Source organism: Bubalus bubalis, chromosome 10 (assembly GCF_019923935.1).
Source record: "Bubalus bubalis isolate 160015118507 breed Murrah chromosome 10, NDDB_SH_1, whole genome shotgun sequence".
In the NCBI taxonomy this organism is placed as follows: Eukaryota; Metazoa; Chordata; class Mammalia; order Artiodactyla; family Bovidae; genus Bubalus; species Bubalus bubalis.
The window spans coordinates 41600741-41625587 of NC_059166.1; the positions used below are offsets into that span (position 1 = coordinate 41600741).

Below are 24847 nucleotides of genomic sequence, written 5' to 3' on the forward strand. Positions count from 1 at the left end.
TATTTTATAGAAGAATATTTTCACAGTGGAGTACAGTTAGAGCTAAAGTTACTAAATGGTAGCAAAGGATATTTACTATCCTTTGCTACCATTTAGTAGCAGAGGAAGTAGAGAGGAAGAACATCTTTTATTTTCCATGTTCTAACCCACGTTACTTCCTAGACATGTTTTCCAGTCCTTTGACAAGTTGAGAAATCTTGTATTTTATTTATAGGGCATATAAAATTTTATCCCTTGAAAGCCTTCCAAAGGTTGTCGGCTAGCCATCACCAAGTAAATTTTTAAGCACCATTTTCATCCTGGTAAAGAAAACTTAGGGAAAAGTTTAAATTTGTGTTTGTTAAATTTTAAAATCTCCTTCACAAATTAGAAAAAAAGTTAAATTCTTTCTTGTAGTTGATCAGACAAGCACTCAGAAATTCAAAGTTTGAACAGAATGAATATTTATTATACATTAGTGGGTCTTACGGAGAAGGCAGTGGCACCCCACTCCAGTACTCTTGCCTGGAAAATCCCATGGACGGAGGAGCCTGGTAGGCTACAGTCCATGGGGTCGCTAAGAGTCGGACATGACTAAGCGACTTCACTTTCACTTTTCACTTTCATGCATTGGAGAAGGAAATGGCAACCCACTCCAGTATTCTTGCCTGGAGAATCCCATGGACAGAGGAGCCTGGTGGGCTGCTGTCTATGGGGTCGCACAGAGTCGGACATGACTGACGCGACTTAGCAGCAGCAGCCAGCAGCAGCAGCAGTGGGTCTTAAGCAAGTGTTGAGGTTTATTGGTTGATACTTTTAAAACTTAGAGAACTTTCAGCAGACTACCCTCCAACCCCTTATTTATTTTTCCATAGATAATTTAAATTTGTCCTAAGACACCTATTAAGGCAAGATAGGGCTTCCCTGATGGCTCAGCGGTATAGAATCCACATGCAGTGCAGGAGCCGCAGAAGATGCAGGTTCCACCCCTGGGTCAGGAAGATCCCCTGGAGGAGGAAATGGCAACCTACTCAGGTGTTTTTGCCTGAAAAAATCTCATGGATAGAGTAGCCTGGCAGGTTACAATCCATGGGGTCACACAGAGTCAGACATGACTGAGCATGCATGCTCAGACTTCACCTTTTAAAATGAAAAATACATCAACAGAATTGAACACAATATTAGTTGAATTTCATCCTCTAGAATATCCAAACTTCCTTTTGTGGTTACCATATAAGAATCCTCCTGCCATCACAGGAAATGCCAAGAGAGACAGGTTCAATCCCTGGGTCGGTAAGATGCCCTGGAGTAGGAAATGGCAACCCACTTCAGTATTGGCTGGAATAGTTTATGGTCAGGGGAAACTGGTGGGCTTTAGTCCATGAGATTGCAAAAAGTGAGGCACAACTGAGGGACTGCGCATATACACATGAGTGTGTAATGCCCTTGCCCTGCAAATTTCTAGAAATGCTAACCCCTGATATTCAGGAATAAAAGCTGTGGGAGAAAGAATTTAGTATAATTTTAATAACACTGACTCAGAATTCAATGCAAAATTATTTTTATCATCAGGAATTCAACTCACCTCATTGTAAATAACTATAAATGGTACTTTAAGGGGCTAAAGTATTAATGCAACTCTAAAAAATTAACTACATGATCATCTTCTGCTTATAAGATCAAGTATTTTGTGACAGTCTGAGAATAATAGAAAATTGCAACAACAAAAAAGTTTAGTTTCTCTGCTTTAAACAAATATTCCTTGTAAGTATTTGTATTGCAAATGAACTATTTACCAAATGTTAATAATCTATTATGTCTTGTTTTTTAAAGTGAATGAATTTTTAGCTTTTGAGGGTCCCATCTTGTTGGATATGAGAATTAAACATCTAATCAAAACAAATCAGTTAAGTCAAGCAACTGCTCTAGCAAAGCTGTGTTCTGACCATCCAGAGATTGGTACAAAAGGTAGTTTTAAGCAAACTTACCTTGTCTGTCTTTGTACATCATCACCAAATGAAAAGTTAATCGAAGAGGTGAGTATGTTTTCTTTTGTTAGTAATTATTTTTTAAAGTAAAACTAATAATTTTTAATTACATTAGAATGTCTTTGACTTCCTTTTCTCTTAAATAGTGAAGAGCCATTGTTATCAGTGTTAAGTTTTTGATGTGCTCTTAGATAGTGATTGTAAGCAGCTTTCAGGATTATATGTAAACATTTCACCTGGCTTCTACTTTAAATAAATTGGCTCTTTTTTATCGGAAAGATGGTGGTAGCTTAATTTAGCTAGCATTTTTTATTAGTGTTCAGGCTTTAATTTCAACTAAGTAACTTAAAAAAATGTATGTCTTCCCCCTAAGTATACTCTTCTCTCTCTCCCTCTGTATACATGTCTATCTCTATATCTATCTATATATATTTTTATTTGCATAGTTTAATTTAAATTTGCATGTTTAGTTTTTGTTTGTAAGACAAGTGATTGTGTTTTTTTCACTTCTAGTTGGCATAAAGCATAGTATTCCTGTATTTGTGTATTTTATACTACAGATTTCTAAAAGTAGAATCGTAATCCAAATGGAATTTTGCATCTTAGAGGACTCATAATTCCAAAATGAAGTTGAAGATAGGGTAGGAGAATTGAAAGTTGTTGATCAAAAAAGCAGAATTATGTATATAAAGAGAATAGATAAAACTATAATACATTGGACAGTGATGTGTATATATGTCTTATTATCTCTAATATAAGTATCCTTTGATTCCAGAGCAGTAGCAAATGGAGAACAAAGGGATTGTGGGACAGATTTTAGGATATGCAAAGGGAGAAGCTGAAATAAAAGAGAGGACAATTAACAGAGGGTGCATGATCCCCTGAATAGATGGAGATTGTAATCAGAATCCAGAAGAAAGATAACCTCTAACAGAAAGCTAAATGGCCACATGAGGTTAAAGGTTGGAATTATAATGGTGATTGTGTGATTTTTCTTGAGAATAGAAAAGAGGAAGATGATAGCCTTGGACCAAGATGAGAAGCCTGTTGTGTATGTTTTGGATAATGAGGATCCTAGGAAGAGTGATGGCATGCAGTTTCTAGACCGGATGAAGTAGAGCCAAGGGCTCTGGCTTAGGAGATCATTAGTTTGGATATTAGCTATTTTTGTCTTTAGTGTTTCTCTTTTATCTCAGGTAATGGCTTTTTCATTGCTGTTTAATAGGAGCTAAATAGAGGATTGAAATTTTCTTATTAGTCAAGAATAACTTTGTAGACAATTTATTGGCAGATGTATAAAGTTTCTTGAGATACAGCCTTTGAAATGTGTGTGACATTTTTTAGTCCTTAAATAGTTATTATGATATTGCATCCTGTGTATTTTTCAGCTTCATTTAAGTTTTTATTATCAGTTCAGTCCCAGCTCTTAATTAAGTCTGTCCATCTGCTCATCCTTCCTTCAGGAGATTTTTATTAAGTAAATGAAAGGTGTCATCTAAACACCGAGGGGGTTGTAAGTGAGTAAAGCATGGGTCCTTAGAAACATACCTTCTAGCAGGAAACTGTCTAAAGATAGGGTGGTTACAGTAACTTCTAAAGTCCTGTTTGAAGTTGAAGACTGAATTTGTTATCTCCAGGAAAGTCTCTGTTTCTAGCTATCCTGAGTAGTCAAAAAAATCTTGCAGCACTGAACCTAAATTCCCTCTTGGTTTAATTATCCAGAGTTAAGTAACAACAGCCCACCCTGCTGTGGGAGATCCTCAGGAAAAGTCTCTCTGAGGACCCTGGGTATCTCTGATGTCATATGAAGTTGTTTTTTCCTTCTCATTTTAAGCAGGTGGAATTAAGATACTTCGTGTTCTTTAAGCAGAGTACACAGAATCAGTTTCCCCACCCAGAAGCAAAACTAGATTACATACTGTAGAACAGAACAGGATATGTGTAAGTCTAACAACATTTCTTGTTAGAAATCCCTTTTCACTTAAGAGATTGTTTGATTATTCATTTATTTTTCTATTAGAAACATGTTGAAACTGACTCTTCATTGTTCCAAGTGAAGTAAATTATGTCATCACTTCTGCCCCAGGGAAAGTAATCACTTTGGAGCAATTGTCCAAACATTGCCCCCTTCGAAAGAGGAATGCTCTCTCCCTCACATGACCCACTTGAAACATTTCCTTTACCTATATGGTTCTTGTAAACATTTGCGGTTTTTACCCATTCCTTAGAGTAGGTGGGAATAGATATTGGAAAGAGTCAACCATGACCTGGACCTATAGTCTGTGTCCAGATGAGCCAGTAAGCAAGGAATTGACTATTTCTCAGGACCCTTCCACTGTGATAGAAATAACAGCTAGCCCTGGTGGATGGCCGAGGAATGAGGCTGAGAGAGACCAGTGTTTATCTGGCTTCTCTTGAAGGACTGGGCTTTGGCCTGGGTTCTTGGTGTCAATATAAAAATGAAGTTAGAAGTGTTTATGTTATATTCAGTATTTCTATTGGTTTTGTTGTCAAAATAAACATAAAAGTAAAATCTTCTACTTTGTCTCTCTCTGTTATTTCCTATTTGACCCAAGTAATCATTAAATGTGAAATTTTTTTATTTCTAATATTTTTACATAGAAACATACTTTAAACATGCACACATCCTGGCTGCTAGGCACTTTTCCTGCTCTTAGTATGGACATCTTTCCATGTCATTTCTTTATAAATCAACCTCATTCCTTCTTCTGGCTGCATAATTCCATAGTATAGGTTTGTAATTAATATTTTAGTCAAACTAGAGAACATTTAAATTGTTGCCTGGTACTTATTGATAGATCCTTTCATTCTTCTTGGGAGTGCACTGGTGGGGTAAATTTCTATAAGTAGAATTGCTGAATCAGAGAACCTACACATCTTAAATAGGGCCATGCTACCATCCCCCCCCCCCAAAAAAAGATTATATGAGTTATGCTCCCATAAACAGTATATGAAATTTTTTATTCCTTAACACTATAGAGTATTTATCTTTTAAATCTAGCTTAAGATTTTGCTATTCTGAGAGTTTAAAAAAACAAACAGTAGCTAATTATTTTAGTGTAATAGGTTTACCATTTAAGTCCTTTTCTGGATGGAGGAAAGCAGTTTTATTTTGATAAGCAAAAAGCTTCTCCTGAAATGTGTTCAAGCCCATACATTTTAAAAGTGCACTTGGTGAATGTATGTGAAATATGAAGTGTTCTGTATATTTTGAGTATCTGGCAGAAAGCCATATTAAAACATAAAAGTCATTATTTGCAGTTTTGAAATAATTTTTACACTTTACAGAGGGATTTAGAAAAGTATATCTTTAACAAACAGATCATGCTAATTGACTTTTAAGTGTTTTATTCATATTTTTAAATTTTCTAGTGTTAAATTTTTGGTCATTTTTTCAAAGCAATACAGAGTAGATATTTGTAACACATAAATAGTCCCTATATTGGTAATATATTGATAGTCCTTACTTTATGCTGCCTTGGATTATGAAAAATAGTTCTTGCTCATTGATGACTAAAGTTGACCTATGTTTCACTTGCACAGTTTTAATTCAGCCATTGATTAGGTTTCATTTTCTCTGTAGTGTCCTATCTTTTTTTTCAAGTGGAGTATCTATATTAGGGAAATAAAGGCTATCGAATAGTGCATAGTAAAAATTGCTTCCATAGCATACCAATAAAAAGTGTGTAATTAAATATAGCAGATGTTTCAGTTAGTATGTTATGTATTTGTGGATTTATAGTTATTTGTTGTTGTTTGTTTATAGTACTTTTGTTGTTTTTATATTTTACATGGATACATGTTTTATTATTAAGTGTAAGCTAATACAGATAATATCCTTGGAAAAACTAATTTATTACATTTTGCATTATCTAACCATTCAGTAAGAACACCTTAGGTTTTTAAAACACATGAAAATTTGATTCAAAATAAATTAGACTTTCATGATGTACGAATTTTTTAAAATTGAACTTGTAAAATCAGCATTGATCAATGAAGACCCTCAATGTGCTTATGCAATATGCTTGTGTAGAAGTCTAGAAAAAGCACAGACTCTGAAGCTAGATCTGGGTTGAAATCTTGACTGCTGATTAAGCACGCAGCTTTGAGCAAGTAACTTAATTCTCTAAGCCTTGTCTCTAAAAAGAAAGAGTATTAGTTAAAAAAAAAAAAAAAAATAGTAGTAGTATTTACCAGGCAAGCCATTGTGTTGGTTTAGCAATGCTGTTCCTGAAGAAACTGACACAAATAAATGAATAGTAGAGTAGCTGCTATTTGTTATTATTACTGACATCTTAATGTATAAAATGTTACTAATACCTATCTAGTAGAAAAATTATGATTAATAATTATATACATGTATAAGATGTCTAACAATACATTTAACTTATTGTAGGTATTTGAAAATACTAATTGTATAAATATATATTGTTCAGCCCTTTTTGTGTTTGTTTACATAGGGTTCCTTATAGATAAAGATCTATACAAAAGAGGCAGACACAGGAATAATGGAAAAAGTACTGTGCCAAGGAATTCCAGGATTTGGGTTTTAGTCATAACTCTTATACTAACTTCATATTTACTTTAAGAAGTGATTGTTGTTAAACACATAGATTCAGAGTTGGGTCTTAGTGTTTTCTAGCTTGATTTACTGTGTAAAATGGAACTTCTGAATCTGTCCCCTTGCAGTCTTTATCCTTGTTGTCAAAGATCAAACCTCAGGATTACCCCATTTCCATTCACACACTTGTTTAATTCTAAACACCTTACATTTTACACACAGACACACACAAACACACACACTTTTCCTGTACTCAAAAATTAATGAGGAGACACAGAGATTAACAGAGAGATGTATAGTTAGCTCTGTGGTACATGGGTGCTAATGGTTTGTATTGATCTTCAATTCTTTTTGCCACTTGACAGTTGTACCATGTTAATTCTGTGGAACACCAGTGATTTGGGATTGTATGCTCTTTGTCACATCTTTATCTTAAAGCAAATACTTTTAGAGATCATACGTAAATTCTGATTGTTTTATGTAGTAAATCATTGTAGTAGAGATAATAAATTTTAATTTTTAAAAAATAAGCAATAGATGTAAGTGCATAATTAAATGAAGCAAGTTGCCTTCATCTAGGTTATACTTATGCATGCATGACTTGACAAGCTTTGAGATGGAATGAATATATATGAAAAGAAAAATAATGGAGATTTATAGAAAACTGAGGTGAGCTTCATTTAAAAGTGGTATAGCTACATAAAATGTTTCATGTTTTATTTTATTCCCTCTGATGAATAGACACTTTGTTTTTTAGTCTATATCCAGTAAATGTTTGTCTTTTTGTTCATTCTAATGCTTTTTAAATTACTGGATAAAGGGGAAAAAATACAAGTAGCAGCTTTTCTTTTTCAGTATTATAGACCTGATTTAATGGGTAGAGGTTGCTTATAATTAGCATTAGTTATTTACATATAAATGAATAGTTGTAAAGGTCTTGAAAATCATTGGTTCTCTGACTTGAATAAAGATTATTTTTTTAAACAGTAGCCCAGTCATGACAAATTATGAATTGCCAATTTATGAGTTAATGAGGTTTTGCCAAAGAAAATGATCTGTACATATTAATAAAAATTGTAAAGTATATTACTATATATTCTAACATAAAACCATTTTATGGCATATTTCTGTATCCTTTCTCTGTAGATTTCAGAAGTTGATTGCAAAGATGCCCTAGAAATGATCTGTAACTTAGAATCTGAGGGTGATGAAAAAAGTGCTCTTGTCTTATGTACTGCATTTTTATCACGTCAGCTTCAACAGGGAGATATGTACTGTGCTTGGTGAGTTGATTTTCTTTTGAAAAGAGAAGGTTGTTAAATAAGATTACAGATAGGTTGTGCAGATACCTTAAGAACATATTTTTAAAAGTCTTTTTAGTGTTACCAAGACAAAAAAGCTTATTTTCAGATACTATACGCTGTGTAAACTGATTATCGAGTAGTTCATATTATAACTTTAAAAATTTTTTATATTAAGAGACCACACAATTCCTTAGTATACCAGTAATGATCATATAATGATGAGTTATAATTAGGAAAACTTTAAATTTTGGAAGATGAAAGAAGGGCTTATTTTATTTAATGCTACAATAAAAATGTTTTCAGCTATGTAAGGCACCTTTAATTTAATGTATGTATTGTTCTTTTGCATATTGCATACTTTTTGCTATTAATGCATAACTAGGTGCTAGTCATTAATGTGTAGAAATACAGTTAATTTACCCACTTACGAGGTGTCATTCTATTAATACTTCACTAAATTCTTCAATACACATTTCTTCATATGGTACATTCCCTAGTGTGCAAACCTGTTAAATATATCATCTTTTGGGAGGATACAGATAGCAGGGATAATTACTTCAGTTAAATCAAAAAACTTAAGATCAGCTGTCTTAAGTTGGTGTTAGCTCAAACTGGCGATTTATCTGGTCAGTCGACTGTATTATTAGTCTTCAGTGTTGTGCTTGTATTGTGGAAACACAAAAGAAAATTTAGTGTACAACATTCTGAAATTTAAGAATATTTACCTGAATTGTGAGGGTGAGCTCATGGTAGGAAGTGGCAGTACAGGGAATTGAGTTGAGATAGAAAAATCAACTAGAAAGCCTGTAAGTAGTTCAGCTGGGAAGTTAGGAAAGTTTCCTGTGGATATGGGGTGAGGTGAGAGAAATGTTTGAAGAGACTGATAGATAGGGTCAGTAATAATGATGTGTTAAATTAGAAGGGCAGTGAACCAAAAAGAATGTTAATTATCCTTTTCATGTATTAACTTTCAGGTTTCAGGAGAGATCAAAGTGGGGAATTCTTAGAAAAAACTAAAGAGGTAAAAGTGGTCAAAACTAGAGAGACAGATTTTGAAGTCCTCAGTATGCAGGTTAAAATCCAGTAGATGAGCGGGTTATTCAAGTGGATGGTGAAAAGGGCAAAGTTTCTAGGACTGGAAACTGAGGAGCTAATTGGAAAGGCCTGTATGGAGAATACTTGAAGTAGCAAAGATTTGTGTGGAAGTTAACTGTGGAGGACAGAGAGAAATAGGATGATAGGTAAAAAGGTGGAAAATTTCTCAGTTCAGTAGGGTTATTTTCTAACTGTGGTAGCACAGAGCAGTTATTTTCTTCTGGGTTCTATGTCATCATTGATTCTTAACATTATCTAATAATAAATTATTAGAAGATAAAAATTAAATGCTTTTTAAAAATCATTTTGCCATTGATGCATTTTATATATACACATGTATTTTGCATTTCTTATTACTTTTAAAGTTCAGATGTGGTGTGTGTATCTTGGTTAAATGTCAGGTATGTATCTTATTTAAATGTCAGGTGCTTTCCTAGTAAAAGGTAGTGAGTGCTTCTTTGAGATTGAAAAATCTTAATAAAATGATAAATCATATCTTGATTTTATTTAATAAGTCTCTAGAAAATTGAGAGTCTTTTTCTTTTAAACCTCATTCCACATATAGCTTTAGAATCTGAAACTAGTTTTAATTTCAAATGTAATTACTAGACTAAGTTCATGATTTTACAGTGCACCTCCAACTTACTTTTTTACTTTTTTTTTCTTTTTAGGGAACTCACTCTCTTTTGGAGTAAATTACAGCAGAGAGTAGAACCATCTATTCAAGTGTACCTAGAAAGGTGTCGTCAACTTTCTTTGTTAACCAAGACAGTATATCACATTTTCTTCCTGATTAAAGTTATTAATTCAGAGGTAAGAATGATCAAGGTATCTTAATTTCAGATATGTAAATTACACATTTAATATGTGGACTTCCAGTGACTTTTATTTCATTTAATGCTTTGAACATTGATTTTCTTATTAGTCCTTAATTTTACTTGTTACAGAGAAACTTAAAAATGCAAATAAGAGCCAGGGGCTTGCTCTTAGCCCAAAGACAAGCAATGTATACATAATACTCATATTTTATCATTCCACGGTTTTTCTTCTAGGTGTTACACTGTTTTGATAATTTGGTTCTGTGTAAATTTAGAAAGTGTAAAAAGAAATACAGCTTCCTTTGCTTGCCATCTGGCAGACTACAGTATCTAAAATTCCTTCTTCTACAAAAGACCAAGAAATACTTGATGAAATAAACCATTGTTCTTAGTGCTTAGCAGCTTAATTACAAGAATAGTAGAGAATTCCCTAGGCTCAAAAAGAAGAAGAATCTAAAAACTGGAGTAGAAACTTTGAGCTGAGGCTAGGGTTCTCTTAACCTGCTGGGGAGTGGGGTGTGTTAGAACTTGGAGCGGCTAAGGGGTTTGAACTTTTATATCCACACAGGGATAAGAGATAGAATCTTGGGCCCTTTTAAGTTGGAGATTTAGAACTGAGTTCCATGTCCCCCACCTCCTCTCCACTAACTTGTAAAATACTATAATTTCATGGCAAAGTGAACTAGGAAAATATTACTTGAACACAGATGATGGTCAGGAACCTTGTACGTGTCCATCTGGACTATGGGTCAGAGAAGGAAAATATTTTCCCTAATAAATTGTAACCATAGGTCTGCCCTCACACAGATTTAGGGTCCACATTTACCCTACACTATAACCAGGAATCCCCACATCAAGTGAGTGTCAGGGAAGAAGGCCTTTTCCTCTTCATTTCCTTCTTAGTTATGTTGGTTGTTCTAAGAATTAAACAGACATGGGGCAGATTAACAGGAGAACACCAAGCAAAAGTTTAATAACAGATACACATAGGAGAGGCCCAGGAAAACTAAGAAGCTCGCCAAAATGGCCAAAATCCTCACCTTAAATACCACTTTTAGTTAAAGACAAAGAGAGGATGTTGGGAGTAGCGGTTTGGGCCTTCAGAGCAAAAGGAGGCAGTTCACATGGAAATGGAAAAGCAAGTGCTTGTTGGGTCCTGCAGAGACAAGGGGACACAGTGGACTCTGATCTCCAGGCCCTGTAGAGTCTCCTCTACCATGCCCAACCCATGTTCTTTGCAGATACATCTGGGATAGCTCTGTTACAGGAACAGGCCCTTTTTCTAAATTCTTTTAGTTGATAAAGAGGAGTTTTGGGGGGTAACAAGAAAAACCTTCTTAGTCTTCTGTTTCTTAAACAATCAGCCTAAAATAATCCTCCTGTCAAAGAGACACATTTTGGGGTGGTAGAGTTTGCTCCCCTACGTAAATAATATTTGAAAAGGTAAGCGTGAAGTCCTGGGCTGGTAAATGCCTAGTATCCCTGGCAGAAGCAAATTGAAGAACTACTTTGGAGGAACATACCTTCAATACATGATTCTTTGATAAAGTTCTTCTCAAGATAGGTTCACCATCAAGATTTACAATGAAAATGTCATCCATGGGCAGTTTTTGAGGAGAGAACTAACAGTAGGATTAAACTTTTTAAAGGATAAAAAGTATATAAATTACATATATTTAAAGACATAATTTAATCATCAATATCTATTAAGCATACAAAACAATCCAACATGAATGAATTTCAGTAGACAGAATGATGGAGTCATTTGCTTAATTCTTTAAATACAGTCTGATAAATCTATAAAATACATATATTTAAAGAAATAAAATAAGGAATGAAAGTATGAAAAAGAGAGAGAGGTCCTATAAAATGACCAGGCAGATTTTTAAAAAGAGTCAAAAGAACTTTTAGAAATACAAAAACATAATCATAGACATGAAAACAATAGATGGATTAAACAGTACATTAGACAAAATTCTAAAGGGAAGTGATAACAGATTGCATATGTGTTTCCATTCATTTACTAGCAAAAATCAGAATCCAGCTTTTACAAAACTAATTTCTTTTGTAATAGTAATCCTTGTAGGAATGCATTTGGTTTCCACTTTAAAAGTACACAAAACACAGTTTCCAAAGGTGCTACCACTGTGTGGGATGGGATGCCAAACAGGTCTTAGGGATCCTTGAAAGCTAGGATGTAGCATGACATGAAGTATTTGTATGTATAATTTTATTTTTGAAAGTAGGGTCCGGCAGACATTCTTACTGTCTTTGATCTTTTAAGATCTATATTTGGTCAGTAAATCTTACATGTATCTTTTGCTTTTTTTTCTCTCCTGAAATAACTTCTCTTCATTTTCAGGATTAAAGAACAGGGATGAACAGTAAAGGAAAGAACAGTAAAGAACAGGAATGTTTATGTGGTGTACCCCTTTCCCCTTTGTACCTCAAAACTCTAGGAGTTGTTGAGAATTATTGCCCAGCTACTCACATAATGACTTAAAATAATTATTTCCTTCTTAAACTGTAATTGAGATCTGTAAAGAAAATGGAGCGAATAACTTAGTTCATCATTTTATTTATTATTTCCTAGACCCCTGCAGACAAAGAGTTGAAAAAATAAAGCCCTACCCTTAAGGACCTCATTTTTGCCAAGACACATTACCAGTTGCTTTGTAATGTGTCTTTCTCTAATAGTGGAATATCAAGACTCCTGAGAGGGAAAGAGCACATGGCTTAGCAGAGTCTCTGGTATAGAGTAGGTGCTGAGTGAAGAAAGAAGAGGGCCCTCTAACCCATTTACCTATTAGACTCTCAAGTAGTGTTGGTCAAAGTTCCTAGTAACCAAAAAAGCATGAAAAGTAGTTTAAAGAAAAAAACTGTTTTCTCCTCTGTTCGCTACTCACTAAGTGCTTCTGAGCACCACGTGTGTGATTTTTTTCCTACACTAAGTACTCCTCTGATTCTCCAGACACCAGTTCAGTGTTCTATAATTTAACTCAGTTCTGACACTGTTCACCTACCTCAATCTCTACTCAACTCTAAAGATAGTTGTCATATAACCAGTTTATGAATTGAATATTACCTGTAAACTTAATCATCAGTCACACATACACAGAATGATAAAAAACTCACAAGAACAAAAATTTTGATACTGTTTTGTTGGCCTTATTTGTTAAGGTTTCAAATTGATTTACATCATTAAGATGGCCAGTTCAGTTTCTCAGCCTGTTTCGCTCACTCTCCTTTTGGCCCACAAATCTAAGCTTCCCTTTCAGTAAAATATTTTGTTTTCTTAACCTGTGAAAATACAAATCCTTTCAGCTCTTTTGAACTTCTTTTGACTTCCTTGCCCTTTGGTCTAAAGCACACATATTTCATTACCCTGGATGTGGCCACATCTTGTGACTGGCTTATTTTTCAATTGTTTGTTCTCTTTTAGCCTTTTAAAACCCATTTTTATCTCTTCATATATTTTTCAAATGACTCTTACCTGTGTTACTGCTATATTATCATAATAGTTCAAGATGCTAATTCAAAAGGATAAAAGGTTTGTTGTGTCTTCTGCTATTCCTTATTCTTAGGATGTTCCAGTCATGAGGTAGGTTATTTGGCATTCAATTTTGGGCTTCCCTCGTGGCTCAGCTGGTAAAGAATCCTCTTGCAATGCAGGAGACCTGGGTTCAGTTCCTGGGTTGGGAAGCTCCCCTGGAGAAGGGAAAGGCTACCCACTGCATCCAGTATCCTGGCCTGGAGAATTCCATGGACTATATAGTCCATGGGGTCGCAAAGGACATGACTGAGCAACTTTCACTTCACTTCACTTTATGATCAAATTAGGATTCCCAGTATTAAAAAAAGAACTTTATTCTCAAATGTGAGAATCTCTTTTCATTGCTAATGAGTTAGGAATATGGGGACATTCTCAGTTTTATAACTGAACTAAGAGGGTTGTTGTTTTCAGAAGGATTGTAAATACAAACTTAGGAAATGAAATTTGCGATAAAGTTAATGATGTTTCTTGATCACTTACTATGTGCCAGACGTGATACTTTAGATCCATGATATCTATTAACGTTCACAGCAGTTTGATTAAGTTTAAGTGCTGTTTTGATCTCTTATTTTATATTGTGATATAAAAGATCAGAGAAGTTAAATAACTTCCAAATTTGCTGGGCCATTACATGATTTTATACTCATGTCTTAGCTACCAATGTTTATGTTTTTTGCTATTCTCTACAGCTCATTTCACACACACACACCACAGCCACGATGCTTGGGAGGGGTTATCTTCATAGATGGTCTATTGCAAAATCTGAGAAAACAAACCTCAGTTTTAAAATTACTAAATTCACAAATCTGCATTGATGAGTGTAAATTAAGGTAACATTTCTTGCTTGCTTGTTCACAGACTGAAGGAGCTGGACTTGCCACTTGTATAGAGCTGTGTGTAAAAGCTCTTCGCCTGGAATCTACAGAAAACACTGAAGTGAAAATATCTATCTGCAAGACCATTTCATGCTTGTTGCCTGATGATCTGGAAGTTAAACGTGCTTGTCAACTGAGTGAATTTCTTATTGAGCCTACAGTAGATGCATATTATGCTGTGGAAATGTTGTATAACCAGCCAGACCAGAAATATGATGAAGAGAATCTTCCAATACCAAATTCTCTACGCTGTGAGCTCTTACTTGTATTGAAAACTCAGTGGCCCTTTGATCCAGAATTCTGGGATTGGAAAACTTTAAAACGACAGTGTCTGGCATTAATGGGAGAAGAAGCATCCATTGTGTCTTCAATAGATGAATTAAATGACAGTGAGGTTTATGAGAAAGTAGCAGACTACCAGGAAGATAGTAAAGACACTTCTGTGAATGGTGGAATTGGTGCTAATTCTGGCCTTAGAGACATTTGTGATGAAAAGCAGAAAAAGAGAGAGATAAAACAGTTAAGAGAGAGGGGATTTATATCAGCTCGGTTCAGGAATTGGCAAGCCTACATGCAGTATTGTGTGCTATGTGACAAAGAGTTCCTTGGTCATCGAATAGTACGACATGCTCAAAAGCATTACAAAGATGGGATTTACAGTTGCCCCATATGTGCAAAGAACTTTAATTCTAAAGAAACTTTTGTCCCTCACGTCACGTTGCATGTTAAACAATCAAGTAAAGAGAGACTGGCAGCTATGAAACCATTAAGAAGGTTGGGAAGGCCTCCTAAGATCACAGCTACCAACGAGAATCAGAAGACAAATGCTGTGGCCAAGCAGGAGCAGCGGCCGATCAAGAAGAACAGTCTCTATTCCACAGATTTCATAGTGTTTAATGACAATGACGGCTCAGATGATGAAACTGACGACAAAGACAAATCTTACGAGCCAGAGATGATCCCAGTCCAGAAACCAGTACCTGTTAATGAGTTCAATTGTCCTGTCACTTTTTGTAAAAAGGGCTTTAAGTACTTTAAAAATTTAATTGCTCACGTAAAGGGACATAAGGATAATGAAGATGCCAAGCGCTTTCTTGAAATGCAAAGCAAAAAAGTTATTTGCCAGTACTGTAGGCGGCATTTTGTAAGTGTTACTCATCTCAATGATCACTTACAAATGCACTGTGGCAGTAAACCATACATCTGTATACAAATGAAGTGTAAGGCTGGTTTTAACAGCTATGCGGAGCTCTTAACCCACCGAAAGGAACATCAAGTCTTTAGAGCAAAGTGCATGTTTCCTAAATGTGGTCGAATTTTTTCAGAAGCTTATTTACTGTATGACCATGAAGCACAGCATTATAATACCTACACGTGTAAGTTCACAGGTTGTGGTAAAGTTTACCGTTCTCAGAGTGAGCTTGAAAAGCATCTGGAAGATCACAATAAGCCTGAAGAAGTGCTGCCTCCTGAAGACCAACTTAATTCAGCCAGAGATTCTGTTCAGCCTTCCAGAGTAAATCAGAGTACAGAAGGGAATGCTGAGAAGGAAAGATCCATGCTTCCTTCAGAAAATAGTGTTGAAAACACCATCCCAGCTGATAGAAGTGGTGCTTGGGATAAAAGCAAGGCAGAATCACCTGTGACCAAGCAAGACCAGATTTCTGCTTCGGAGCTTGGGCAGGCTGATGGACCACTGCCAAATGGTTTGGGAAACGCTGCTCCTACTCCTCTGCTTCAGGCCAGTGAAGTAGCCGTGTCCATTAAGGTGTCCCTCAATCAGGGGATCGAGGAGAACTTTGGAAAGCAAGAAAACTCGACTGTGGAAAGCACTGGTGAATCACTGGTCACAAACTTAAATATACCAGTTGAAAATGCTTATAATGATTTGTGTCACACGGATTTCCAAGAGAGAAAGGAACAGGATTGTTTTAATGAAACCCAGATTACTCAGAATTCTTTAGTGGCCTCAGAAGCCCTCAAGATAGACGGCATGACCACACAAAACTTAGAAAGACAAGTGAGCAACCTGATGACCTTTTCTGTGCAAAACCAGGCAGGGTTTCAGAACAGTTTGCCAACTCCCAAGTTTGAATGTGGAGGTAATGTTAAAACGTCATCCAGTCTTTATAATTTACCTCTGAAGACGCTGGAAAGTATCACATTTGTTCCACCACAGCCCAACCTCAGTAATTCTTTAGGAACTCCATCAGTGCCTCCAAAAGCGCCAGTTCAGAAATTCAGTTGCCAGGTTGAGGGATGTACTCGAACCTACAACTCTTCACAGAGTATTGGGAAACACATGAAGACAGCACACCCCGACCAGTATGCAGCATTCAAAATGCAGCGCAAAAGCAAAAGGGGCCAGAAAGCTAACAATTTAAATACACCAAATAATGGAAAGTTTGTTTATTTTTTGCCATCGCAGGTGAGCAGCTCTAATAATGCGTTTTTTACACCACAGACCAAAGCCAGTGGGACTCCTGCCTGTTCTCCTCAGTTGCAGCATGTCTCATCATCCATTTTCCCAGCTCATCTAGCGAGTGTGTCAGCTCCACTGTTGCCCTCAGTGGAAAGTGTCATAAATCCAAGTATACCTTCTCAGGATAAAAACGAACAAGGTGGTGGTCTGTTATGTTCCCAGATGGAGACTTTATCTAGCACCACCTTGCCAGCACAAATGGAAGACCTAACCAAAACGGTTTTGCCTTTGAATATCGACAGCGGCTCAGATCCTTTCCTTCCGTTACCTGCAGAAAGCAGCTCAGTGTCTCTCTTCCCTTCACCAGCAGACAGTGGGACTAACTCTGTTTTCTCCCAACTGGAAAATAATACAAGTCATTTTTCTTCACAGATCGAAGGAAATGCCAATTCCTCCTTTCTAAAGGGAGGGAATGGCGAGAATGCAGTTTTTCCTTCACAAGTCAGTGTTGCAAATGACTTCAGTGGCACTGGTGCCCAACAGCCTGGACCAGAAAAAGTGAAAAAAGACCGCGGGCGGGGCCCAAATGGGAAGGAAAGAAAACCTAAGCACAACAAAAGGGCTAAATGGCCGGCAATCATCAGAGATGGGAAATTTATCTGTAGCAGGTGTTACAGGGCTTTCACTAACCCCAGATCTCTGGGTGGACACTTGTCTAAGCGATCTTACTGTAAACCACTGGATGGAGCAGAAATTGCTCAAGAACTTCTACAGAATAATGGGCAGCCTTCTCTTCTTGCCAGCATGATTCTCTCCACAAATGCCGTGAACTTGCAGCAGCCACAACAGTCTACATTCAGTGCAGAAGCATGTTTTAAAGATCCAGCATTCCTGCAACTTCTTGCTGCCGAAAACCGCTCCTCAACATTTTTACCAAATACATTTCCTCGGACTGCTGTGACTAGCTTTAATACAAGTGTTAGTCAAGAGGGGAGCGAAATCATTAAACAGGCTTTGGAAACTGCTGGCATTCCCAGTACATTTGAGGGTGCCGATGTGCTCTCTCACGTCCCCACAGGTTGTGTCTCTGACACAGCACAAGTAAACACAACAGTGATGCCAAATCCACCTGTGCCAACCCTGCTGCAGACAGTGTGCCACCCAAGCCCCGTGTTGACAGACCAGAATGGGACACCAAACCCCAAAACTTCCTCCATTGAGGAATGCAGCAGTTTGCCTGTTTTTCCAACAAACGACTTACTACTAAAGACTGTTGAAAATGGTTTGTGTTCTAGTTCATTCCCTAATTCTAGCGGGCCATCACAAAATTTTACCAGTAGCAGTTCTCGTGTTTCAGTTATAAGTGGTCCTCAGAACACAAGGTCTAGTCATTTAAATAAGAAGGGAAACAGTGCTTCTAAGAGAAGAAAGAAAGTTACTCCTCCACTAATTGCCCCTAATACTCCCCAAAACTTGGTAACGAGTGACTTAACAGCAATGGGACTTATAGCAAAGAGTATTGAAATACCAACTACTAACCTTCATTCCACTGTAATTCCCAATTGTGAACCTCAGGGTTTGGTGGAAAATCTAACACAAAAATTAAATAATGTTGACAATCAGTTGTTTATGACTGATGTGAAAGAAAACTTCAAAACCAGTCTTGAGTCCCATACAGTGTTAGCTCCTTTAACATTAAAAACTGAAAATGGTGATTCCCAAATGATGGCTTTGAATTCATGCACACCTTCAATAAATTCTGACTTGCAGATCTCTGAAGACAATGTCATACAAAACTTTGAAAAGACTCTTGAAATTATTAAAAGTGCTATGAATTCTCAGATACTTGAGGTAAAAAATGGATCTCAGGGTATTGGTGAAACATCACAGAATGCTCAAATAAATTATAACATTCAGCTTCCTTCAGTAAACACTGTACAAAATAACAAGTTATCTGAGTCGTCTCAGTTTTCCTCCTTCATAGGTGTCATGCCAACAAAAAGTAACATTCCTCAGTCTGAAGTATTACATAAGGAGGATCAAATACAGGAGATTTTAGAAGGCTTACAGAAATTAAAATTAGAAAATGACCTGTCCACTCCAGCACCCCAGTGTGTACTGATAAATACATCAGTGACACTGACTCCCACTCCTGTGAAATCAATTCCAAATGTCACAGTTGTTCAGCCAATTTCTGAAATTATAAGCAACATTCAGTTTAATGACAGAGTTAATAAACCCTTTGTGTGTCAAAACCAAGGCTGTAATTACAGTGCTATGACAAAAGATGCACTGTTTAAGCACTACGGTAAAATTCATCAGTACACTCCAGAGATGATTCTTGAAATTAAGAAGAATCAGTTGAAATTTGCTCCATTTAAATGTGTAGTACCTACATGTACGAAGACATTTACAAGAAATTCTAATCTTCGGGCACACTGTCAGTTGGTACATCATTTTACAACAGAAGAAATGGTCAAATTAAAAATAAAAAGACCTTATGGAAGAAAGTCTCAGAGTGAAAATTCATCAGCCCCACGAATTACACAAGTGAAAAGACAGCTAGCTCTGACAGAGGAAAATAAAAGGGAATTCCAGCCTGCTTTAGAATTGGGAGCAATGAAAGAAAATACCCTCAGTAATATAGCGGTGATCCCAGAAAAACAACTTCTAGAAAAAAAAAGTCCTGAAAAAACGGAAAGTTCTTCTCAAGTGATTGCAATTACTTCAGAACAGTGTAATACAAATCCTCTCACAAATGTGCAAACCAAAGGACGGAAAGTTAGGAGACATAAAAAAGAAAAGGAGGAGAGGAAACGCAAGAAGCCAGTTTCTCAGTCTCCTGAGTTTCCCACAAGATACAGTCCCTACAGACCTTATCGCTGTGTTCATCAGGGTTGCTTTGCCGCTTTCACAATACAGCAGAACTTAATTCTGCATTACCAGGCTGTGCACAAATCAGATCTACCTGCATTTTCTGCAGAGGTTGAAGAGGAGAGTGAAGCTGGTAAAGAGAGTGAAGAAATTGAAACGAAGCAAACTGTGAAAGAATTTCGATGTCAGGTGAGTGACTGTTCTCGAATTTTCCAAGCAATTACTGGCCTAATACAGCACTACATGAAGCTTCACGAGATGTCGCCTGAAGAAATTGAAAGTATGACCGCTTCTGTGGATGTAGGGAAATTTCCATGTGATCAGTCAGAGTGTAAATCTTCATTTACCACATATTTGAACTATGTTGTTCATCTTGAGGCAGACCATGGAATCGGGGCCAGGGGAAGTAAAACTGAAGAAGATGGCATATACAAGTGCGACTGTGAAGGCTGTGACCGAATATATGCAACCCGGTCTAATCTCCTCCGACACATTTTTAATAAGCATAATGACAAACATAAAGCTCATCTCATTCGGCCACGAAGATTAACACCTGGTCAGGAAAATATATCAAGCAAAGCAAACCAAGAAAAGACTAAGTCTAAACACCGGGGAACAAAATACAGATCTGGAAGGGAAGGAGTCAAAATGCCTAAGACCAAACGAAAGAAAAAAAATAATTTGGAAAACAAGACTGCAAAGATTGTGCAGATTGAAGAAAATAAGCCTTACTCGCTGAAACGTGGAAAGCATGTATATTCTATAAAGGCTAGAAACGATGCCTTGTCTGAGTGTACGAGCAGATTTGTCACCCAGTATCCATGTATGATAAAGGGGTGTACGTCGGTTGTTACAAGTGAAAGCAATATAATCAGACATTATAAATGCCATAAATTATCGAAGGCATTTACATCACAACACCGCAATCTCCTCATTGTCTTCAAACGGTGTTGCAGCTCACAATTAAAGGAAGCTTCTGAGCAAGAGGTTGAAAAGAGTGGTGTGAAGGATTCTGACACAAGTGTATCAGAGAGCAATGATAATGCAAGAACAGCTGTAGTTCCACAGAAGGAAGTTGTAAAAAATGAAAAAGATGAAGTGGATGAACTAACAGAATTATTTATTACCAAATTAATAAATGAAGACAACACAAGTGTGGAGACCCAGCCTCAGACCTCTTCAAATGTAAGTAATGATTTTAAGGAAAATAACCCCTGCCAGTCAGAAAAACTAAAAGCAAGTAATTTGAAGAGAGTTAATAAAGAAAAAAATGTCTCCCAAAATAAAAAGAGAAAAGTTGAAAAAGCCGAACCAGCACCAGCAGTTGAATTAAGTAGTATACATAAGGAAGAAGAAACTGCTGTTGCAATTCAAACCACTGAGGAGCACCCTGCGTCTTTTGACTGGAGCTCATTTAAACCAATGGGATTTGAGGTATCATTTCTCAAATTCCTGGAGGAGTCTGCAGTGAAACAGAAGAAAAATACCGACAAAGATCATCCCAATAGTGGGAGTAAAAAAGGATCCCATTCAAATTCAAGAAAAAATGTCGACAAGACTGCTGTGACTGGTGGAAATCATATATGTTCTTGTAAAGAAAGTGAAACTTTTGTACAGTTTGCCAATCCAACACAGCTTCAGTGCAGTGATAATGTAAAAATTGTTTTAGACAAGACTCTGAAAGATTGCACTGAGCTTGTCTTAAAGCAGCTTCAGGAAATGAAACCTACCGTCAGTCTGAAAAAACTTGAAGTACGTTCAAATGATCCAGATGTGTCTGTTATGAAAGACATCAGTATGGGCAAAGCCACAGGGAGAGGGCAGTACTGATAACTGATGTGCTATAAATACATTATTTACAGTTTTATTTTAAATAGGAAGCCATCAAGCATGCTAAAATTGTGAAACCTTTTCGTTATTTTTTGTTGTTGCTGACGTGAATTAACCTGGCCAAAAAAGAAAAAAAAAAAAAAAAAACATGACGTTTTGTCATGTAAAACTTTTTTTTATCCCTATGGGACTTGAGGAACAGAATCCATACTTTAGTTACTGTAAATAGTTGAGCTAAACCTCAAATTTCTATCAGCCAGTTGCCCTTTTCATGAACTAAACTGAGTTATCTGTGTGATTGATTTGTCTCACCAGGTCACTGCTCATGTGTAACAGTACTCTTTGTAGATACCTTTTTTTGTATATATTTATTATTGTAAATCATTTGCTGCCACCAGCAGTGTGTAAGTCTAAACTATTAAATGACACGTTTATATTTGGAATTTTAATTTTTAACCAAGTGATCAAGTTTTTAAAACTGTTCTTTTATTGTTTTAAATTAAGAATTTTTTGAACTAAAAACTAGAAACTCTGCCATAGTTCATTGATTTTTTTTTACATAAAACATTTATTTATAAGATGATCTCCCAAAAAAATGTACTTTTCACAGAGTAGGCACATTATATCAGCAACTTGCTCTGCTTTGTAAATTTACCTTCCAGGATTTTTTTGGGTGGTATACATGTGAAATTAAAGCAGATTCTTTAGCAATTTCCTATAGCTACAATTTTTTTTTTCAAAGCTTTCAATTGGATATAGTTACTATGATTCCATGAAATATAATGGGAATGTGAATAAAGGATTTCCTACATCAAAGATTTTAAACATTTGGTATTAAAAAAAAAAAAATCCTTTGTGAATGTGATAGAAACTAGTAGTGTGGAGCAGTGTAAATATTTGAGGTGGTGATTTGTGAAGTAGCCCAGTATTGCCTTAAATAAAATCACATTTCATTTCTTGTTTTATACATGTGATCTTATAAAGGTTTTGTTTTTTTCTCCCCCATTTTCTGAGATTTATAGATTGGTGTATAGCTTTAAACTGTATAAACTTTTGTGGAAAGATTTTTTTAAACATTTTTATAAATCTTAAAATTGGTATCATCAAAGTGAGCCCATCTTGTGTTTATAAAATGCAAGAGTTCCTTAAACATTTATAATTACATAGATAAAACACTTTCTATAAGGAAGTTGGATGTTTTGATTTTACTGTTTATAGATGTTAGATTGTACAGATTTGTCTGTATTTTCCTGCCATATCTAATGATACTTTTTTCATTAGATTGGTCTTCCAGAACAGTATTAGTTGTTATAATTGATTATTTTGATTATTCAGTATATAGTTAGCTCTTATAGTTTAGCTTTATTCACCATATTTATACTGTGGATTTATGGCCAGAGATAGAGGTTATTTCAGGAGAGTTTATGAATCTTTATTTGAAGTCCAACTAAAATCAGTACTGGAAACAAAAGAAAACATTCTCTCAAATTTACTTTTGTTTCTGTTTGCCATGAATAGTAGCATTGATTTTTGACTTTGTTTGTTATAAACCAGTTACATTCACAATATTATTGCCTGAGATATTGATGATATTGTGATATGAAAATGTGTATATTCCCTGTGCAACATCAGACTTGGCAGGAAAAATGAAGCACTTAATATTAACTGAAATTGCTGGTACTCTGAATAAATAAGCATGGTCAAGGAGTGAATTATTTTCTTTTGGGAAATATTTTTTTAAGTTTTATTATTAAAATATTATAGTTTTATTTTTAGGGCCAAATGGGGTATATGGAATAGTTGGTTTCACCTCCTTAAGGTTTATTACCAATATGCATAAAACTTGACGCATTAAAATCTCTACCCTTTGGTAAGCCCACTGTTATTTATTAAAATAAAAATTGTTCTTATGGGTGATTAATACATGTTTTATTCCTAAATAATAACTTAACTTTGAGTAATTTTAATATTAAATTTTTGTCAACAACTGAATGTTTCCGTACAGTTTTCTTAGAAGTTGACCTAACTCTTAAAGGTAGGCATTTGGCAAACTGCTCTATAGTACAGCAGCAAATAGGTTTATTTCTGATGAATGTAGTGATGAACCTGTTAAGGAAAAATGCCAATGTATTGGGGCTTTTCTTTTGCTCATTAGCTTAAGAAAATTAACCACTAGATGTTTCTGTAATTGTTCTCCTACGTGTCAGTGGGGGAGATTTGCCAACATTGAGTTAATTTTTTTATATTCCAGGTACTGTATGCTAAAACTAATTATGGAATAGTGGGCTTTTTAGCATGGAACAGAAAAATCAAATTATGGTATAAAATAAATAATGAATTTATAGAGCAACAGCATGTTGGTAAAATTTGATACGGAATGTAATGCCTAAGTATTAAAAAAGAATCAAAAAGTATATATTTTTCATGGTATACTTTTCCTCAATGCCTTGTCTTTGAGATATTTTCTTCCCACAGTGTAAATTTGCCTAAGCTTTCATCGTTTGAAAAGTGGATTTTTTTTCCCCTCTTCTAAATCCAGAGAATTTGAATCTTACCAGTCAGAACATGTTATTCAAAATACATCGAGTTAAGTGAAATGTAACGTTTTGAGAATTTTTTCAGCAATGTCAAATTCAGTCAGCATAAGTAAATTATTTTTTTAAACCGCTGGACAGAGAGTTTAACAGGGCAAATTTTGATCAGGTAAGCAAACACAGTTGCTATAGCTATTAAAACTACATAAAAGCTAGAGATATTGAGGAAATGCTCTGTTTTCAGGGCAAAAGATAAGTGGTTATGAGTGTTTATAGAAAGATGAGTCTGGAAAGATCAGTGAGAGGTCAGCAACTGATCAGAGGGGAAAAGGGAATTCTAGGCTGTAGGTAGGGAGTAGCGTAGTGCGTTTGCAGTATTAAGGTGGTCAGTGTGGAAACAGGGAGTTGGAGAAGCTGAACCCAAGAGGCAGATGGGCCAGGTCATGAAGGTTCTCGTATGCCATGTTATCTTCACTATGCTTTGATTTGTAAGTGCTTACTGAATGCATTTATGTTGAAAGATCTAATCAGGTACCAATTTTAGAAAGGCAGTTGGTACAGTATAGAGGATAGGTCGGGTAAGTTGGAAGTTAAAAGTTGGGAAACTTGAAATAGTTCAGGCAAAAATTAGTGGGTAGTGTGTGTGATGTCAGTGCATGGGAAGGTGATGGGAGTGATCAGAGAAGTTTTCTAAACTGTATTAGATGTCCTGTTAAAGAACCCAGTGTGTCTTAGCATGTGCAACTTTTGTACAGAAAAGATGTTAAATGTTAAAGTGGGAATTTTTCAGACTTCAGTGATGGTGAAATATAAGATTGACTATAGTTCCCTATGCTATACAGTAAACCTTTGTTTCATATCTATTTTTTAATTAGAAATCTAACATTCTACTCATAGTCTAGTGGAATCAAAATGTCATAATTTTTTTAGGAAAAATTCATTATTTTCCTAATACATATATAATGCATTTATATATATATGTATACAAAAGCT

At 35.7% G+C, this 24847-nt stretch overlaps 1 protein-coding gene across 4 annotated transcripts in view; it reads left to right on the forward strand.

Annotated features, from left to right (window-relative positions):
* The window catches only part of ZNF292 (zinc finger protein 292), a 96589-nt gene extending 72855 nt beyond the window's left edge, over nt 1-23734 (forward strand). For 3 of the 4 annotated variants that reach the window (XM_044924265.2, XM_006041743.4, XM_044924266.2), the window contains 4 exons: nt 1813-2015; nt 7696-7832; nt 9620-9761; nt 14178-23734. In XM_044924265.2, the coding sequence (XP_044780200.2) occupies nt 1813-2015; nt 7696-7832; nt 9620-9761; nt 14178-21320 (7625 nt within the window). In that variant the 3' untranslated portion in view covers nt 21321-23734. Of the gene's footprint in view, nt 1-1812; nt 2016-7128; nt 7219-7695; nt 7833-9619; nt 9762-14177 lie in introns of those variants that run through there. The other variant, XM_006041746.4, reaches the window with a different exon arrangement.
* The last annotated feature ends 1113 nt before the right edge of the window (nt 23735-24847 follow it).